This window comes from Peromyscus leucopus, chromosome 9 (genome assembly GCF_004664715.2).
Source record: "Peromyscus leucopus breed LL Stock chromosome 9, UCI_PerLeu_2.1, whole genome shotgun sequence".
Taxonomy (NCBI): Eukaryota; Metazoa; Chordata; class Mammalia; order Rodentia; family Cricetidae; genus Peromyscus; species Peromyscus leucopus.
This window is the reverse complement of record NC_051070.1, coordinates 20,984,132-21,003,791: the sequence shown is the minus strand read 5'-3', so window position 1 is coordinate 21,003,791 and position 19,660 is coordinate 20,984,132. Positions and strand designations below refer to the sequence as shown.

Here is a 19,660-nt window from a genome sequence, read left to right as displayed (position 1 = left end):
CAAAACTGACCACATACTTGGACACAAAGCAAGTCTCATCAGATACAAGAAAATTGAAGTAACACCCTGTATCGTATCAGACCACCACCGATCAAAGTTAGATATCAACAACAGAAACAACAGAAAGCTTACAAATTCATGGAAACTGAACAACTCTCTACTGAATGAAAAATGGGTCAAGACATTTCTAAAGAAAATAATGAAAGACTTCCTAGAAGTCAATGAAAATACCTTTAATCCAAGCACTCGGGAGGCAGAGCCAGGTGGATCTCTGTGAGTTTGAGGCCAGCCTGGGCTACCAAGTGAGTTCCAGGAAAAGGCACAAAGCTACACAGAGAAACCCTGCCTCGAAAAACCAAAAAGAAAGAAAGAAAGAGAGAGAGAAAGAGAGAGAGAGAAAGGAAGGAAGAGAGAGAGAAAGAGAGAGTGAGAAAGAGAGAGAGAAAGAGAGAGAGAAAGAAAGAAAGAAAGAAAGAAAGAAAGAAAGAAAGAAAGAAAGAAAGAAAGAAAGAAAGAAAGAGAGAAAGAAAGAGAGAAAGGAAGGAAAGAAGGAAGGAAGGAAGGAAGGAAGGAAGGAAGGAAGGAAGGAAGGAAGGAAGGAAATGAATATGCAGCATACCCAAACTTAACAGGGAACAATGAAAGTGTTGCTAACAGTAGCAATAAGTGCCTACCTAAAAATTTGGTGAGATCCCATGCTAGCAACTTAATAGCACACCTGAATGTTCTAGAACAAAAAGAAGTAAGCATTCCCAAAAGGGTGGAGGGCAAGAAATAATCAAATTGAGGGCTGAAATCAATAAAATAGAAACAACAGAATACAAAGAATCAATGAAACAGAGTTGGCTCTTTGAGAAAACAAGTAGAGCCGGGCGGTGGTGGCGCACGCCTTTAATCCCAGCACTCGGGAGGCAGAGCCAGGCGGATCTCTGTGAGTTCGAGGCCAGCCTGGGCTACCAAGTGAGTTCCAGGAAAGGCGCAAAGCTACACAGAGAAACCCTGTCTCGAAAAACCAAAAAAAAAAAAAAAAAAAAAAAGAGAAAACAAGTAGAGAGATAAATGCTTATCCAAACTAAAAAAAAAGAGTATCCAAATTAACAAAAGCAGAAATCGAAAAGGGGACATAACAACAGATATTGAGGAAATCCTCCAAATCATAAGGACATACTTTAAAAATGTATACACTACTAAATTGGAAAATCTAAAAAATAGATAATTTTCTGAAGAGGTACCACTTACCAAAGTTAAATCAAGGCCAAAAAATAATTTAAACAGACCTATATATAATCCCTAGTGAAATAGAAGAAGTCATTAAAAGTCTTCCCCCACTCTCCCAAAAGCCACCCAGGGCCAAATGGTTTTAGTGAAGAATTCTACCAGACTTTCAAAGCTGAGTTAATGCCAATACTTCCCCAATTATCCCACAAAATAGAAACAGAAGGAACATTGCCAACTTCATTTTATGAGGCCACAGTTACCCTGATACCCAAACCACATAAGGACCCAACAAAGAAAGAGAATTAAGGACTGATTTTTCTTTTGAACACTGATGAAAAAAAACTCAATAAAATACTTGCAAACCAAATCCAAGAACACATCACAAAGATCATCCACTATGATCAAGTAGGCTTTACCCCAGAGAATCAAGGATAGTTCAATATACAAAAATCAGTAAATGTAATCCACCATATAAACAAACTAAAAGAAAACAAACACATGATCATCTCATTAGATTCAGAAAAGGTCTCCGACAAAATTCAAAACCCTTTCATGATAAAGGGTCCAGAGAGATTAGGGATACAAGTGATATATTCAATATAATAAAGGCAATTTACAGCAAGCCCATAGCCAACATCAAATTAAAAAGAGAGAAACTCAAAGAAATTCCACTAATATCAGGAACAAGGTTGTCAACTCTCTCCATATATATTCAATATAGTACTTGAAATCTTAGCTAGAGAAAAAAGACAACTGTAGGAGATTAACACAACTGGAAAAGAAGTCAAAGTATAGCTATTTGCAAATGATATGATACTACATAAGTAACCCTAAAAGATTTCACCAGGGAACTTCTATAGCTGATAAACACTTTCAGCAAAGTAGCTGGATACAGCCCCCCTATATACAAATGACATATGGACTGAGAAAGAAATCAGGTAAACAATACCTTTCACAATAGCCTCAAATAATATAAAATATCTTGGGGTAATTCTAACCAAGTAAGTTAAAGACTTGTATGATAAAATCTTCAAGTCTTTGAATAAAGTCAGATACAGTGAGCCTGATAGAACAGAAAGCGGGAAATAGCCTTGAACACAATGGCACAGGAGACAACTTTCTGAACAGAACCCTGATAATGCAGGTACTAAGACTGACAATTAATAAAGGGGACTTCATGAAACTGAAAAGCCTCTGAAAGGCAAAGAGTATCATCAATTGGCTGAAGAAGCAGCCTACAGAATGGGTAAGATTTTTACACATCCCATAGAGGACTAGTATTCAAAATATATACAGAAATCAAAAAACTAGATAAAAAATAATAATATCCGGGGGGGGGCGTAGAGGTCCCCCCAATACGCATCTGTGAAAAGGCCGAAAAGTGACGGCCACTGGCAGGGAGTCCTGACCAGAGAAGGAAACGGGACCAAACTGGCGGGCCCAGCGGGAGCGAGACCGGCAGCGCTCGGGACCAGAGGGATTGGCTTGAGACTGAGGCAGACCTTACTGAAATTGGTCATTTTGAGCTCATCAAAGGCTGAGTCAATGAGGAGTCTACACACCCTCTACCTGGATACCGCGGTTCCTATGCATAAAGATGTCTCTGATGGATCTGGGGAAGAGGCTGCTAGAAGCTGCAAGGAAAGGCCAGGATGATGAAGTGAGGACGCTGATGGCGAACGGGGCCCCGTTCACCACCGACTGGCTTGGAATGTCGCCTCTTCACCTTGCAGCCCAGTATGGTCATTACTCCACAGCAGAAGTGCTCCTGCGAGCAGGCATTAGCAGGGACGCCCGGACCAAAGTTGACAGGACCCCTTTGCATATGGCTGCAGCTGATGGGCATGCGCACATCGTGGAGCTGCTTGTTAGGAGCAGTGCGGATGTGAATGCCAAGGACATGCTGAAGATGACGGCCTTGCACTGGGCCACAGAGCACCACCACCGGGACGTGGTTGAATTACTTATCAAATATGGAGCCGATGTCCACGCTTTTAGCAAATTTGATAAGTCTGCCTTTGACATAGCACTGGAGAAAAACAATCCTGAGATTCTGGTCATCCTTCAGGAAGTGATGCAGAATCAGGTGAATGTTGCCCCCGAGAGAGCCAACCCGGTGACTAACCCCATGACTGTGACCGCCCCCTTCATCTTCACCTCTGGAGAGGTCGTGAACCTCGCTAGCTTTGTTTCTTCAGCCAACACCAAAGCAACCTCAGCTAATTTAGAGGAAATCGAAGAAGGAAATTCACTTGACTCCTCGATCCAGCAAGTGGTGGGAAGTGGAGGCCAGAGGGTCATCACCATAGTGACTGATGGAGTCCCTCTGGGTAATATTCAAACCTCAATCCCTGCTAGAGGCATTGGCCAGCCCTTCATTGTAACTATGTAAGACGGACAGCAAGTTCTGACAGTACCTGCTGGTCAGGTTGCAGAGGAGACAATAATTGAAGAGGAAGAAGAGGAAGAAGAGAAGTTGCCACTGGCCAAGAGACCAAGGATGGCAGAGATGACAGACAGTGTTGAGGAAAGCAAGGAAGGGCAGTGAGCAAGAGCTGCTGCAGCAGCAGCTCCAGGAGGCCAACCGAAGAGCCCAGGAATAAAGACACCAGCTTCTCAAGAAAGAGCAGGAGGCAGAGCAGTACCGACTGAAGCTGGAGGCTATGGCCCGGCAGCAGCAGCCTCTCAACGGAGTCGATTTCACGGTGGTGGAGGAGGTAGCGGAAGTGGATGCTGTAGTATCCACAGAGCACCAGAAGGGGAAGTGGAAGAGAGAGCGGCGGAAGTGAGGAAGTCGGGAAGGACCACAGAGCCTCACACTAGTGTTTCCATAGAAACTGTTCCATCCTAACACACAAAGGCCACAACTTGCACTGGTTCATCTTATCCTTTTTAAGAAGAAAATACAGAGGGCAAGCATTGTGTACAAATTAAGACTGTCCTTAAGAAGGTAACAATAGCAGGGCTCAGTGCCTGGGCCCAGAAAGGCTGTGTGTGTGCAGCTGGAAAACTCAGAGCCACCTTAGGGATCTAAGGGACCAAAGGACCAGGACCAAAACTCTCAAGTCACATCATTGCTTTAAACAGAGTACTGGGCATTGCGGGTTGATTTTTTTTTTATATATATACTTAACTTTATATCAAAAGATTTTAAAATAATACTTGTAATACATATACACCAAGAGCCTTTAATAATTATAACTGAGATTTTCAAGTAAAAAAAATAATAATATCCAATATAAAAATGTGGTACAGAGAATTATCAATAGAGGAATCTCAAATGGCTGAGAAACACTTAAAGAAATGGTCAACATCCTTAGCTATCAGGGAAATTCAAATTTAAACTATTTTGAGATTCCATCTTACACCTGTCAGAATGACTTAAATCAATAACACAAGTGACAATTCATGCTGACAAGGATGTTGAGCAAAGGGAACACTCTTCCATTGCTGGTAGGAGTGCAAACTTGTACACCTACTATGGAAATCAATATGTCGATTCCTCAGAAAGTTGGGAATCAATCTACCTCAAGACCTAGCTTATAACATTCCTGGGCATATACCCAAAGGACACTCCATCCTCCAAGAACACTTGTTCAACTATGTTCATTAATAGCCAGAAAATGGAAACAACCTAGATGTCCCTCAACAGAAGAATGAACAAAGAAATTGTGGTACATTTACACGATGGAGTTTATACAGCTATTTTAAAAAATGAAACAATGAAATCTGCAGGCAAATGGATGAAACTAGAAAAAATGATCCTGAGTGAGCTAACCTCTAATGAGTCTTTCTCTGTCTTGCCAGCCAGCTCCCAAATAATTATAAAGAGACTTACTACTAATTATGAAAACTCGGCCTTAGCTTAGGTTTGTCCCATTAGCTCTTATAACTTAAATCAATCAATAATTTTATTAATCTATGTCCTACTACATGGCCTTTACCTCCCTCCCATTCTGTGTGTCCATCTCGTTTGCTGTCTCCATGGTGTCTCCATCTTGTACCTAGATTCATATCCTATTCCTCTCTCTCTGCCTGGAAGTCCCGCCTATACCTTCTGCCTAACTATTGGCTGTTCAGCTCTTTATTAAACCAATCACAGCAATATATCTTCACACAATGTACAAATATCCCACAACAGTAACCAGATGCAGAAAGATAAATGTTATGTATTCCCTTATAAGTGGGTATTAGCCATTAAGTAAATGATAACAAAGCTACAATTCATATACCTAGAGAGAGGTTAGGAAAGAGGAGGGGGTCTAGTAAGGAAGGCACTGATCTTCCTGGGAGAGGGAAATAGAGCAGAGGTTATGGATGGACTGGGAGTCGGTGGAAATGTGAGTTGCAGGGAGATCAGGCAGGGTGGGGAAATAAAAAGTGAGTCACAGAAGAGGATAAAATTTTTGGAATACTGATATGTAGAATATACAAAGAATACTGACAACTCAATCATAAGAAAATAGTTATAAAAGGAGTAAGCAAGATCTGAGCAGACATTTTACAGTTAAAAAAATGAATAGTCAAAGACACATAAAGAAATGTTCATGTTTCTTCTTCAAGGAAACAACAAATGGTAGATGACTCTGGTGCAGCGGGAAGGCCCAGAGGACCCAGGGCCCAGGATTAAGAGGCCACAGTGGCTTCTGAAGAGGATTCAGCAGTGGTCTTAGCGGCCACAATCATGTCTGAGTCCATGGGGCTCATGGAGATAAAGCCAAAGACAAAGAGTGGATCCCTGTCACCAAGCTGGGCCACCTAGTTAAGGATATGAACATCAATCCCTGGGAGAGATCTGTTCTCCCTGACCATTAAGAAATCTGGGACTACTGATTTTTTTCCTGAACACATCCCTAAAGGATGAGGTTCTAAAGATCATGCCAGTGCAGAAGCAGATTCGGGCTGTCCAGTTGTCTGGATTCAAGACTTTGTCACTATTGGGGATTACAATGGTCATGATGGTGTTGGTGTTAAGTGCCACTGATATCCAGAGGCCATCATCTTGGCCAAGCTTTCCATTGTCCCTGTGCAGAGAGGCTACAAACAAGATTTGCAAGCCCTACACTTTTCCATGCAAAGTGACAGGCCATTGTGTCTCCTCTGTGTTGATGTATCTCATCCCTACCCCCAGAGGCACTGGCATAGTCTCTGCTCCTGTGCCCAAGAAGCTACTGAAGATGGCCAGTATTGATGATTGTTACACATCAGCCAGGGGCTGCACTGCCACCCTGGGCAGCTTTGCCACGGCCACCTTTGATGCCATCTCTAAAGACCTATCACTAGCTACCTGACCCCCAACCTCCGGAAAGAGACTGTGTTCACTAGGTCTCCTTATCAGGAATTCACTGACCATCTTGTGAAAACACACAGGTTCTTAAAAAAATTTGCCATGCCATCTCTGAGAAAATAGACACCATTCAGAATATGACTATTTGCTCCTATGTTTTTACAAGGGAGAAATCTCTGACTCTTAGGTAAAGCTTAGAGTTGTGGAAGTCTAGAATTTTCTTCATGGTAGTGAATGATGATTTTGTTATAAGCACCTGGAGCAACAGATGGACCATGACTCCTGGTTTGTCGTATTGCTTTATATATATCAAGGTTGATGATATACTCTGGAGTTTCAGTTGTGGTGAATAGGTATATAGAAGGATTTTCAAGTTTCAGTCCTTAATACTTACCTGAATTGATAATCCACAGAAAACATACCCTGTGTAGTCAGATGAACAAGAACTAGGAAGCTATTGAGACACCAGGAATTCTATCTTTTAATTAATTTTAATCCTGAAGTCTTCGGGGTTTTTTGTTTTTTTGGTTTTTTGTTTGTTTGAGTCTTCTAAGTGTTTCTACAAAATCACCAATGGGATTTTAAAATAAAAGCACTATTTGCCGGGCGGTGGTGGCGCACGCCTTTAATCCCAGCACTCGGGAGGCAGAGGCAGGCGGATCTCTGTGAGTTCGAGGCCAGCCTGGGCTACCAAGTGAGCGCCAGGAAAGGTGCAAAGCTACACAGAGAAACCCTGTCTCAAAAAAACCAAAAAAAAAAAAAAAAAAAAGCACTATTTCACTGCTAGGTATTAACACAAGAAAAATGATAACCAAGATTAGCACATCAATATTCACAATATTCACTGAAGCTTTATTAACAAGGTCCCCAAACTGAGAACATCAAAATGATCATCACTGGGTGAACAGAACAACAAATTGTGATATACCAGGGCAAGAAGATATTGATAAGCAACATGATGGAATAAACTACTGATATATAGAAAACAAGGTGAATACAATATCACTATGTTGAGAGATAGGAGTTAAGCTACAGAAGAGGACACACTGAACTACCACATTTATTTTACATTCTAGAAAACAAGGAAACATCTATAGTGACATAGGCATGCAGCAGGGAATAAGAAAAGTCTTTGGAGAGAATGGAAAGGTTCTGAACATTGACTACAGTATGAGTTTATGTATATGGTATCTTTCAAACCATAGTGTGGGATTTAAATCCTACCTCAAACTCTGCTTTTAAAAAGACTCCTGACATTAGGTATTAGGAAGCTGAGGAATTTTCCTGCATGATAGATTTGACTTACACAGGAAAAAAGTCCATTTAGATACCAATATCAGAAGCCTGAAGAAAATGGCAAATATTTAAATAGCTACAGTGGAAAACTAGAAAATTATTGGACAAAAAAAGAGTGAAGTCTATCTATGCAAGGTCCATTTGAAATGATCACTGATGTCTATTATTATCAGTTTGCTCTTCTTTAACTCCCTTCAAAAGATATTTCATTTTCAAGGAAGAACAAAACAGATTTATAGAGGGCAGCACTTTGCTAGGAAAAAAGTATAATAAATGTACAAGAGAGGTCTGCTGTGGATATTGCTCTGTATAGATAAAATGCTGATTGGCCAGTAGCCAGGAAGGAAGTATAGGCGGGGCAAGCAAAGAGGAGAATTCTGGGAAGTGGAAGGCTGAGGCAGAGAGATACTGCCAGCTGCCACCATGAGTACCAACATGTAAGATACTGGTAAGCCACGAGCCATATGGCAAGGTATAGATTAATAGAAATGGGTTAATTTAAGATATAAGAACTAGATAGCAAGAAGCCTGAGCCACATGGCCATACCGTTTGTAAGCAATGTAAGTCTCTGTGTGTTTACTCGGTTGGGTCTGAGCAGCTGCCGGACTAGTGGGTGAGAGAGATTTGTCCTGACTGTGGGCCAGGCAGGACTGGAGAAAACTTCAGCTACAGGGGTCTGATAGGGAAAGAAATGCCCTCCAAGAAAACTACATTCCAATCTAAGAACCCATGAGAATATTACACCTTCACATGCGAAAAGGGACTCTGTGGATGTGACTGAATTAAGAACCTTGTTAGGAAAACTGTGATAAATTATCTAGATGGCCAATGTGTTCACAAAGGTGTTTCGCACATTAAAGAGATACAGGGCAATCCAATAAGGAGATTCAACAGAAGTGTGCCATAAGGATACAGCCAGAAGAACACAACTACCCTCTGGCTTTGATACATCCCAGAGGCCACGGGATAAGGAATGAAGCGGTCTATAGAAATTGGAAAAGATAGGCATTATGTGCTCTTCTAGAGCCTCTAGGAGGAAGACAGCTTCACTAACATCTTGATTTTAATCCAGTGAGATCTGTTTTGAATTACACAACTGTAAAATAACTTGTGTGGTTTTTGTTTTGTATGACTTATTTATGTGTATGAGTGTTTTGATGCATGTATGTACCTACACCACGTGACTGCCTGGTGCCTGGTGAGATCAGAAGAGGATATTAGACCTCTTGGAACTGGAGTTATGGATGGTTGTTAGCTACCACATGAGTACTGGCACCCAAACCCAAGTACTCTTAAACTCATAGAGATCCACCTGCCTCTGTCTCTCAAGCAAGTGGGTCCTAGGAGTAACAGACATAAAATTTTCAAAGAATAAATTCAAAATGTACTTTTAAAAAGAGGCTTAGACAAAATTACTTTAGCACATAGAACATAATTATTTGCCAATTCCACTCCTATTTTGTCTTTTCATTTTTGTTCCAATTACTATGTCAACACATTGCTAGCAACTTTACCTTGCTTCTTGTCTTTACTTTTGATTTGCTCTTCTGTTTTCGTTTCAATTTCTTCTTATTTAAAATTTTCTTATTCCTAAAAACGAAAGTGCAAATATTATGAATATTTACATCAAGACATACAAAACCAGTGAAAACATGCATTTTTAATAGACACTTGCATATTTCTTACAGCTTCTATAAAGCAATGTACATATAGATACTAGTATTAAAGTAGCTTTTAAGAAGACAACATTTAAAGCTGGGCAGTGGTGGTGCACGAATTTAATCCCAGCAGAGGCAGGTGGATCTCTGAGTTTGAGGCCGGCCTGGTCTACAGAGTGGGAGTTCCAGAACAGCCAGGGATACACAGAGAAATCCTGCCTTGAAAAATTGAAAAAAAAAAAAAAGGATAGGAAATATGTATTAAATAAATAATTACAAAAAGGATTGTATAAAGCCTTTTATAAGAGTATAACATTTAAGGCATTAAATGAAGTTTTAAAAAGAAAAACTTTTCTTCAGGGCCAACCAGATGCTCATGGTGAGTGAGCAGGGATGGCTGCCACTAAATCTGGCAACCTGAGTTCAATCCATAAAACCCACATGGTGCCAGGCTAGCTGTCTCTGAAATTCACATGTATGCTGTAGCATGCTTGCACATATATGCATACATGTACATGAATACACACAGAGTAAATATTTTAAAAGGACAAACTTATTTCACCAGTGGCTATGTTAATAAATAACAAAAAAAAACTTGTTTTTTATGCTAATGAAAGCTGCTCTGCAGAAAGGTTCAAGTAACTTTTTATTAAATCACTACTAATATAAAGAAAATCTTGAGGGGCTGGAGAGATGGCTCAGTGGTTAAGAGCATTGACTGCTGTTCCAGAGGACTAGGGTTCAATTCCCAGCAGCCATATGACAGCTCACAACCATAGGTAACTCCAGTCCCAGGGACACCCTCATCCAATCTCTGCAGGCACTGTATATACATGGTAGACAAACATATATGTAGGAAAAACACCGAGACACATAAAATAAAAATCATGGTTTAAAAGAAAAAAATCTGAGCTCATATCTTTAGTAGCTATTTCAAAGTGTCTCTGCCCTAGGCCTAATCTTTGCATTAGGTAAAGAACCTTCTGAGTAACTTAGAGAAAGATGTCTGTAGCTAGAGTTTTCCTGACTGGCCCACAGTCAGGACAAATCTCTCTCACCCGCCAGTTCCACACCTGCTCAGACCCAACCAAATAAACACAGAGACTTATATTGCTTACAAACTGTATGGCCATACCAGGCTTCTTACTAACTGTTCTTATATCTTAAATCAATCCATTTCTATAAATCTATACCTTGCCATGTGGCCCGTGGCTTATCGGCATTTTCACATGCAGCTTGTCATGGTGGCGGCTGGCAGTGTCTCTGACTCAGCCTTCCACTTCCCAGAATTCTTCTCCTCCTTGTCCCGCCTATACTTCCTCCTGCCTGACTACTGGCCAATCAGTGTTTTATTTACTAACCAATCAGAGCAACACATTTGCCATACAAAACATCCCACAGCAGATGTCCTTTCTCCCTGCCCTCGCCCAAAGCAGGAAAGAATAAAGGAGGAGGAATAAGAGGCTGGGCAAATAATTCAATTTCACACAACTCCATATTCTGAATACTTACTATGCTGAGAAATACATTCCTAGGTAGCAAACATGAAAGAAAAAAGACAGTTTTTGCAGAGACTTAACTGGAAAGCACACTTTAACTTTCTATAAAGAGAGTGCTACTACTCTAATAAAAACAAAAGGGGGGCCTGCATGGTGGTTCTCTGCCTATAATCCCAGAATTCATAGTTCTCATAAGGATATAGCAGGAGAATCAGAAATGTGAGGACATCCTGTGCTACAGAGAGATACTGTCCCAAAACAAAACAAAAATAGAAAAGGTGAACTGGTAAGACGGCTCAGTGACCTGAGTTTCAATCCTTGGATACCATATGATAAAGGGAGAGAACCAACTTCCACACATTGTTCTCTGACTACACAGACTCATACACAGACAGACAGACAGACAGACACACACACACACACACACACAGAGAGAGAGAGAGACAGAGACAGAGAGACAGAGAGACAGAGAGACACAGGGAGAGGGAGAGTATTAACAAATAGATGAATGTAATGATTTAAAAATAGAAAAAGAGGAGGTACAGGAACTGAATGGGAGGAAGATAGAGGGGGCAGAAGATGAGGAGGGGATAAGACAATCACAATAATTATTATAGATGTTGAGGTCAAGCTCTTAAGCTCTTATAACTACTATGATAGAAGCAGTGGCAAAGAGGAAAATAAATTCCCTCCATTCCCTGTTCTCTTTATCTACCTAATCTTTGTAGTTATTCAGATTGAAACACACACATCTAAAGCTTGAAAGATAGTATCCACATATAGGAGAAAATATGAAGTATGTGTCTTTGGGATCTGGGTTACCTCAATTAGGACAACAATTGAGAGCTGAATAATATTCTATTGCATAAATGTACATTTTTATTATCCATTCACCAGCTGATGAACATTTTGGCACAAATTTCATGGGAGTAACCAACCACATTTTGGTTTTGCTTGTTTTGAGAGAGAGAACATGAAGCTGAGTGGATGAAATTGGGTGGGGGTGGGTGGAACTTAGAGGAGTTAAAAGACAGGAAAATACAATCAAAATGTATTATATGAAAAAATTTTAACAACAAAAAAATAACTAACCAAAGTAAGAGAGTATGGCTCACAGAGGAGATAACAATTAATCATGGACTTGTGACACCACCCCCCCACCCCCGGACTTATACAAAAAATAAAAGCCTTTTTCTGCTGTGGATATTGCTCTATATAAATAAAACACTGATGGCCAGTGACTAAACAGGAAGTATAGGCGGGACAAGGAGAGAGGAGAATTGGGGAAACAGGAAGAAGGAGAGAGAGACACTGAAGCCACCACCAGGACAAGCAGCATGTAAGGACGCCGGTAAGCCACCAGCCATGTGGCAAGGTATAGATTTATAGAAATGGGTTCATTTAAGATACAAGAACAGTTAGCAAGAAGCCTGCCACGGCCATACAGTTTGTAAGTAATATAAGCGTCTGAGTGATTATTTTATACGTGGATTGTGGGACTGCCGGGCTTGGTGGAAACTGGAGAGAAGCTCTCCAACAACAAATGGCGCCCAACAGCTCGAGTTTCCACCTTAAACCTGAAAATATTTAATAACCAATTCTAAAGAGAGCCAAAACCAGGTTCCCGCTTCTTGTCTCATACAGGCAGCTAGACGCCGCAAAACGCAGGTTTGAACACTGGCGGGTTCCTGGCGTGTGCGTTTGACAGCAGTATGGCGGAAATGAGGTGTCTGCCAGCAGCACATTAAGCTGTGTGGTAGATTTAGTCTTTACTAGTATTTTTTTTTTAAAAAAAAAGAGGTTTCTGGGCTACATGCTACTTTGATAAAAGCTTAGACCCACTATTTCTGAGACCTGATGACTCCCAGAGCTGGACAAAACATACCACCACCATGTTGAAAAGCTGAACGGGGCGGAGCCAACAGCCACAGCGCCGTTTCAGGCTTAGAAGGCTACAATTTAAAACAACAGGTTCACAATAAGACTGATTCAGATGAAATAGTTTATAATATATATAAAAATGACGTAGGCTTAAATACACACACACACACACACACACACACACACACCATTATATAAACAAATAGTATCTAAAAATAAAGTGGTTAAAAAAAACACTAAAGGTAATAAGCCACGTAAAGATGGCTATCACACAGAAAATCTAGATTATGTTGTTTTTGATATTCGTAACTAAAGAAAAACATTTGATTGTAAAAGCTGTTCAGTTATGCCAAAATGTAAATTTTAAAGGTACCTTTACTTCAAAATTTGAATATAAGGATATGTTACTTTGAAAAAGAGGTTCTGCTTTTGTTTCCACAGAAAGCCAGAGGCTATGGATTTGTTCCAGATTAAGATACATCAGGTTTCACCAGCCAAGACCCCCTGAAAGGTCTCCGATGACACCATGGCCCAGATGATCTAACATCCAGAGCGGTTTCAAGGCAACTGGTTCACACAATACAGCCTCACGGACTACCACATAGGCCTAAAATTTTCTTTGCATCCCCATAAGATAGAGCGCCCCCCTCCAGCAGAAAGTAGTAAGAGATGCTATGCCCAAATTCCCAAATATACCAAGCTGGCTTTAGAGGTGGAATTGGCTCACTCCCCCTCTAAACCCAGACATATTGCTTTAAAAAAAAATGGTTAAGAGATTCTTATGTCCCAAATCATAAGAGCCCTCTGGTGTGGGACAGAGAAAAACCAATATTTTTATTTTAAACAGGTTGATTATAAATGTGATCTCTTTCTAAAAAAGAAAAGGGGATATGATATAGATATATAAGAGGATATAGAGATGATAAGATAAAAGGGTAGATTAATGAACCTACTTTTAAAGAACAACTTGTTTAAAATGTTTTACATTGGTATAGATTTTAGTTTATGTTTAAAATGTTTTACATTGGTATAAATTTTAGTTTATTGATACAAACTTGAAGTTAATTTTGTTATGCTGCATATATATATTTCTATTCTTGTTTGAGGTATTATGTTTATGTAACTCATTTAAAATTGTAATGGATAATTAAGAAATAGATTAATAATTAGTCATCTATGATAATCATATTTGTAGCCATGTTAAGTCTTCTAGGTATACATAGATATATTTCAGATAGATAGGTAATCTTCAAACACTTCATAGACCTAGAGAATATGGCATTTAAATAACTTAGAATTCTGTTGACATGAGACACAATTGCTCCTGGCTGCACCAATTTGATCCTGAGAGAATGTTGGGCTTCTAAGACATTTCCATTTGGAAGTTTGTCTTCTTGGCACAAAATGGCCTACTGGGCAAAGAACTGCCCTTGCCTTGACGGCTGACAGTACAAATGCAATGCTGTCCTTCCTGGACAAGCGGGACACAAAGAAATTGACAACTGTACTCTGTCTGCCAAGACAGGGTGAGATGGTCTTTCAGAAATCCTGCTTCTGAAAATGGTCTGTCAGATACTCTAGGCCTGTAGCCAATTTGAATGCACCAACAATGCTGAGAAACATTAGGTGACTGTCCAGGCTGCCAGCTGTCTTGGTCTACTTTTGCAAGATTCCCGAAAGTTGCTTGCATCCATCTACCAGGTACCATTATGTTCCTTCTCAGGTCTTTGATGTGGTTAAAGACTAGATAGTTGTAATTTCCTCAGTTATAATAAAAGATAAGGTAGACATAAAACCTTAAACTCACAAATATAGGATAGATAGTACATCTTCTTTAATATTGTAACTATAATTCTTGCTCGATAATTGTTTTGTTATATGTAATTTTACCATGTTAAAGTTAAAACCTTCCTTTTTAAAAAAAGAAGAAAAGGGGAAGTGCTGTGGATATCGCTCTATATAAATAAAACACTGATGGCCAGTGACCAGACAGGAAGTATAGGCAGGAGACAAAGAGAGAGGAGAATTGGGGAAACAGAAAGAAGGGGGAGAGACACTGCAGCCACCGCCAGGACAAGCAGCATGTAAAGACGCCGGTAAGCCACCAGCCATGTGGCAAGGTATAGATTTATAGAAATGGGTTCATTTAAGATATAAGAACAGTTAGCAAGAAGTCTGCCACAGCCATACAGTTTGGAAGTAATATAAGCGTCTGAGTGATTATTTTATTATTATTATTATTATTATTTATTTATTTATTTATTTATTTTATTATTTAGTGGATTGTGGGACTGCCGGGCTTGGTGGAACCTGGAGAGAAGCTCTCCAACAACATTTTTCTAAAGCCAAAAATGAGAAGGAAGGAAGGAAGGAAGGAAGGAAGGAAGGAAGGAAGGAAGGAAGGAAGGAAGGAAGGAAGGAATTAACTAGGTCATTTGTAGGCAGGAAGTCTATTTCCAAATAAAAAAGTCAGGTAATAGTTAATCTGCTAAAAAGAAAAATGGGCTTCATTTCAAGTTACTAAAGGGATATAAGATAGACAGGGGCAATCAGCATATGAAAAGTTGCCTCCCATCAAAATAATCACAAAAGCTAGAGAGTTATATCTCATAATAGCTCTTGTTTATGTCCACAGAATCTCTACTTCAGCCACTCTAATAAATGACCTCTAGCACCATGGTAACACTTAACAGTTCTCCACATCCACACCTCCCACCACCACCACCACCACCCCCGACCCCCTTCAATCCATTCTTCACAAAAGAACCCAGGTCACTTTGTAGACACATATCTAAGTGGGCAATTCTCCCACTTAAAACAGTGTCTTCTTGATTCCCTTCAGATAGTCTAAAAACACTAACATCATCTAAAACGTCCTCTTCCAACATCTGGCTATGACCACCTCTGCCACCTCAATCTGCATTTTAGAGGTAGAGGGTTTTTTAAAGAGCCTCTATTAGGGGGAGATTATATAAAAGGAACATTTATATACATTGGAAATTTCCAATTTCCAACATTGGAAAACTACTTTTGTCAATAATATAACATCCTAACACCTAACTACATTTAAGAGCTAATCATTTTTTCATGATATCTAAAAATAGACTCCAGAAACCAGTCTTAGAGACCAACAATTCATTTTGGATTTTCTGGTGATTTAAGACTTTAAATCCCAAATCAACAGAAGCTCCAAGAAAAATGTCTATAATTGGGCTTATAAAACTTTTTTTTTTAATATTAAGAACTTCATACTTGTGAAGGTATGGTAAAAGTGAAAGATAAAATGCTTTTAAAGTGAGGTAAATATCTTAAATCCATTAAGGGCTGGAGAGAAGGCTGAGCACTTAAAACATTTGCTGATCTTGCAGAGGATCCAAGTTCGATTCCTCAGCACCTGCATGATGGTTCACAACTGCCTGTAACTCCAATTCCAGGGGGCCATTGCCTTCTTCTGGCCTCTGCAGACACCAGGCATGAGTGTGATGCACATTCATACATACATGCAGGCAAAACCCTCACACACAGAAAATAAAATTAAAATACTTTAAAAAATTTTATGAAAAAAATTGTTACATTATTTAAGGAGCATTAAATGTTTCTGCAATGTAAAAACAACTGAGCCTGTAAAAGTTACTCAGTTGATTATGTCCTTGGTTTTCCTATAAGCTTACTAGTGGGTCTGTTTCCTAACAAAACAGCAATTAATCACAATTTTAAAAAATACTTCATTCAAGCCGGGCAGTGGTGGCACACGCCTTTAATCCCAGCACTAGGGAGGCAGAGCCAGGTGGATCTCTATGAGTTCGAGGCCAGCCTGGTCTCCAAAGCGAGTTCCAGGAAAGGCACAAAGCAACACAGAGAAACCCTGTCTCAAAAAAAAAAAAAAAAAATACTTCATTCAAATCTTTTTCTTAAAGAATCCAAATGTACAGAATATTTGGGGTTAACGGGTTTTTTTTTTTAAATCTAATTGTGTGTATTAATGCAAACTAAAATTACTAAGCTGCAATCTAAAGCAAGAAAGGAAAACGTTTTCTGTAAAAGGTAAGAGGGTTAAGTAATTCACTTTTTGGGGTCATACAATCTGTGATAGCTGCTTTAATCATCAATAGTATGAACACAACACAGCCAGAGAGCTTACAGAAATAGAGGAGTGTGGCTATGAATAAAATTTTATTCCTGAATACTGAAACTCATATTTTATGGAATTCTCTCTATCACAAAACGTTCTTGATATTTTTTTCTAGCTTTAAAGATGTGAATTCATTCTTAACTCATGGTCTACACAAAAACAAGAACTACGTCTGACTAGACTATGTCTGACACTTGTACCATCTCTTGCTGAGCCTGATCTACACATCAGTACTTACTGTGAGCCATGACCTTATTTAGATGAGTGTAACTGAATGTAAGTGATGCACAAACAAAAGCAAGCAAATAAACAAAAACAAGTCAAAAGTTTCTGAGCACACAGCAAACAAAACCTAATTCACAATCAAAGGTATTATGAATCCAGGTGTTCCTAGCATGGCCCATGTGCATCACAAAACTACACTGCAGCCTTAGTTCTGAACACACTGCACTACATAGAACAAGGTGCTACCAAACACCAATAAACACCACCTAAAATATTTCAGGTCAGTGTGATACTACTGTGAGCTATGAAGTAGTATTTCTGTTATACAATGTTTTCTGATCTTATATAAACATGATTTGGTTATGAAAACAATGAATGAATGATTTTCCTATAGTTGTTCTTCAGCATGTATCAAATTAGTATCCCTTTAGATTGTATTGTGTTTAAGTGTTTCATTTCAGAAGTTAATTACTTGAACTTCATAAAAAAAAATTAAATCATTTTTGGCTTGGCCTGGACAGTATTTCCAGTAATTTCTGAAATAGCCCTACACTCAGTTCAGTCATATATTAAATATTTATATGAAAGAGTATTCCTAGCACTAGTGATTATAAAATATCAACAACTCTGTAATGGCTGAAGGTTCTTGTCTGAGAATACTCAGTATCCACCAAAGAGTTAATTCTTTGTGTAAAAGTAAACAAACATATCCATCCAGTAGTACACAAATTTGCTTTCATCTTTAGTAACAAGCTGCATGTATACCAAAAGTTGTATTAAAATAAATTTTCTAATAATTTATTATCAACTAAATGTTTAATTTATATACCTATATTCTTAGGTCATGTAGTAATTTGAGGAAAAATGGTAGAAAAATTAAAGACAACACTGGCCTAAGGTACATTTTATAAAATATTATTAGAATGGTTTGTATCAAATATAAAAATATGTATGTATGTAATACAGAGAAACTATTCAAAACATAACTATGCTTATTGATATAATTGCTTTTAAATTATCTTCCTGTCCTATGTGTAAAGATGTGCTATTAGCTTCTCCTTCCCTAAAATAAGATACTATCCAGGATCAAATCATTGTCTTCGTACAGAGACTAAACCATCATAAGAAAGTTCTAGAATTAGACAACCAAGGATAGAACACCTCAAGATAAACTGAGAGCACTGGTATTCTCTTTTATGCACATATGAAGCATTCAAACACAAATGAGAAGTGAGCGTCATTCAGTCAGATGAGTACTATTAAAGCAAACAAAACACTAGCGGTTCTTTAGATGTACACATGGACCAGAATGACACCTTTTGTTGATGGTGGTGATAAGATACAGGGTCTCATTACAAAGCCCAGGCTAATCTCAGAATCATTGTGTTCTTTAAATTGGCCTCAAACTTTCTATTCGTCTGCTTCAGCCTCCTTAGTACATAAGGTAATTCTTTCATCAAAGAAAAAGTAGAGACTAACAACAGAAAGAGAACTTTAAATTCTCAAATGTTGGCACCCCCGCAAAAACGAGCCTCTAAATAAGTTATGGGTCAAGCATCTAGTCACAACTAAAAAATATTTCCTGTTAAATGAGAACTAAATATGATATCAATACTTATGGAAAGAATGTATCTAAAATAGCACTTAGATACATCGTTTTTTACATATACCTAAATGTGTATATTGAATCAAAAAGTCTGAAAGTAAATTATCTTGGCTTACGATTTGAGAAGTTAGAAAGAAAGCATGAATTAAATAGAATGGAGAATGGAGAAAATAAACTTAAGAGCAAATGAAATAGAGATCACAGATTCAACAAAGAAAACCACAACACTAAAAATTGGTCTTCTGAAAAGATTAATAAATCTATAGCAAGATTTGTCAGAAAAAAGTTTAAAAGTATAAATTACGAACATGAGAAATAGGAGACATTACTACAAATGCTGCTATAAATTTGACAATCTAAGCAAAATAGACAAGTTGCTTGAAAAATAACTTCTAATTACTAAAGAAAAATGCAGTATTTAAGCATTCTTATATCTGTAGAAAGAATGAAGAAATTGAAAATCTAATCAAAAGCTTAATACATAGAAAACAGATTCATGGCTTTGATGGTAAATGCTTCCAAAGAACCCTACGATATTTTTGAAACAGCAGCAATCTTAGGCTAATTTCTGCAGAGACTATAAAAAGAAGAAATACTTTCTAACTCAAGCTAATTCTTCCATATCAAAGTCTGAAAAGGGTATTTCAAAATATGAAAATTTCTATGAAATATTTTTCTATGAAAAAGAGGTAAAATAACCATCAAATAAGAATTTATAAGTGAGTTTCTAATGTCATTGAATACCATCCACTTTTTAAAACAATCAATGTATAAAACACCATGTATAAGCTAAAGATTTCTATAGAAAACATATTTTTACATTTATTTTATCTATCTATCTATCTATCTATCTATCT

At 38.5% G+C, this 19,660-nt stretch overlaps 1 protein-coding gene and 1 pseudogene across 13 annotated transcripts in view; one reads left to right on the top strand and one right to left on the bottom strand.

Moving 5' to 3' along the window:
- The window catches only part of Mycbp2 (MYC binding protein 2), a 249,377-nt gene that overhangs the window by 204,116 nt on the left and 25,601 nt on the right, over positions 1–19,660 (bottom strand). For all 13 annotated transcript variants that reach the window (XM_028864803.2, XM_028864805.2, XM_028864804.2 and 10 more), the window contains exon 2: positions 9,317–9,392. In XM_028864803.2, coding sequence (XP_028720636.1) covers positions 9,317–9,392 — 76 coding nt within the window. The remainder of the gene's footprint in view (positions 1–9,316; positions 9,393–19,660) is intronic.
- Positions 2,555–4,397, top strand: LOC114690202 (annotated as a pseudogene).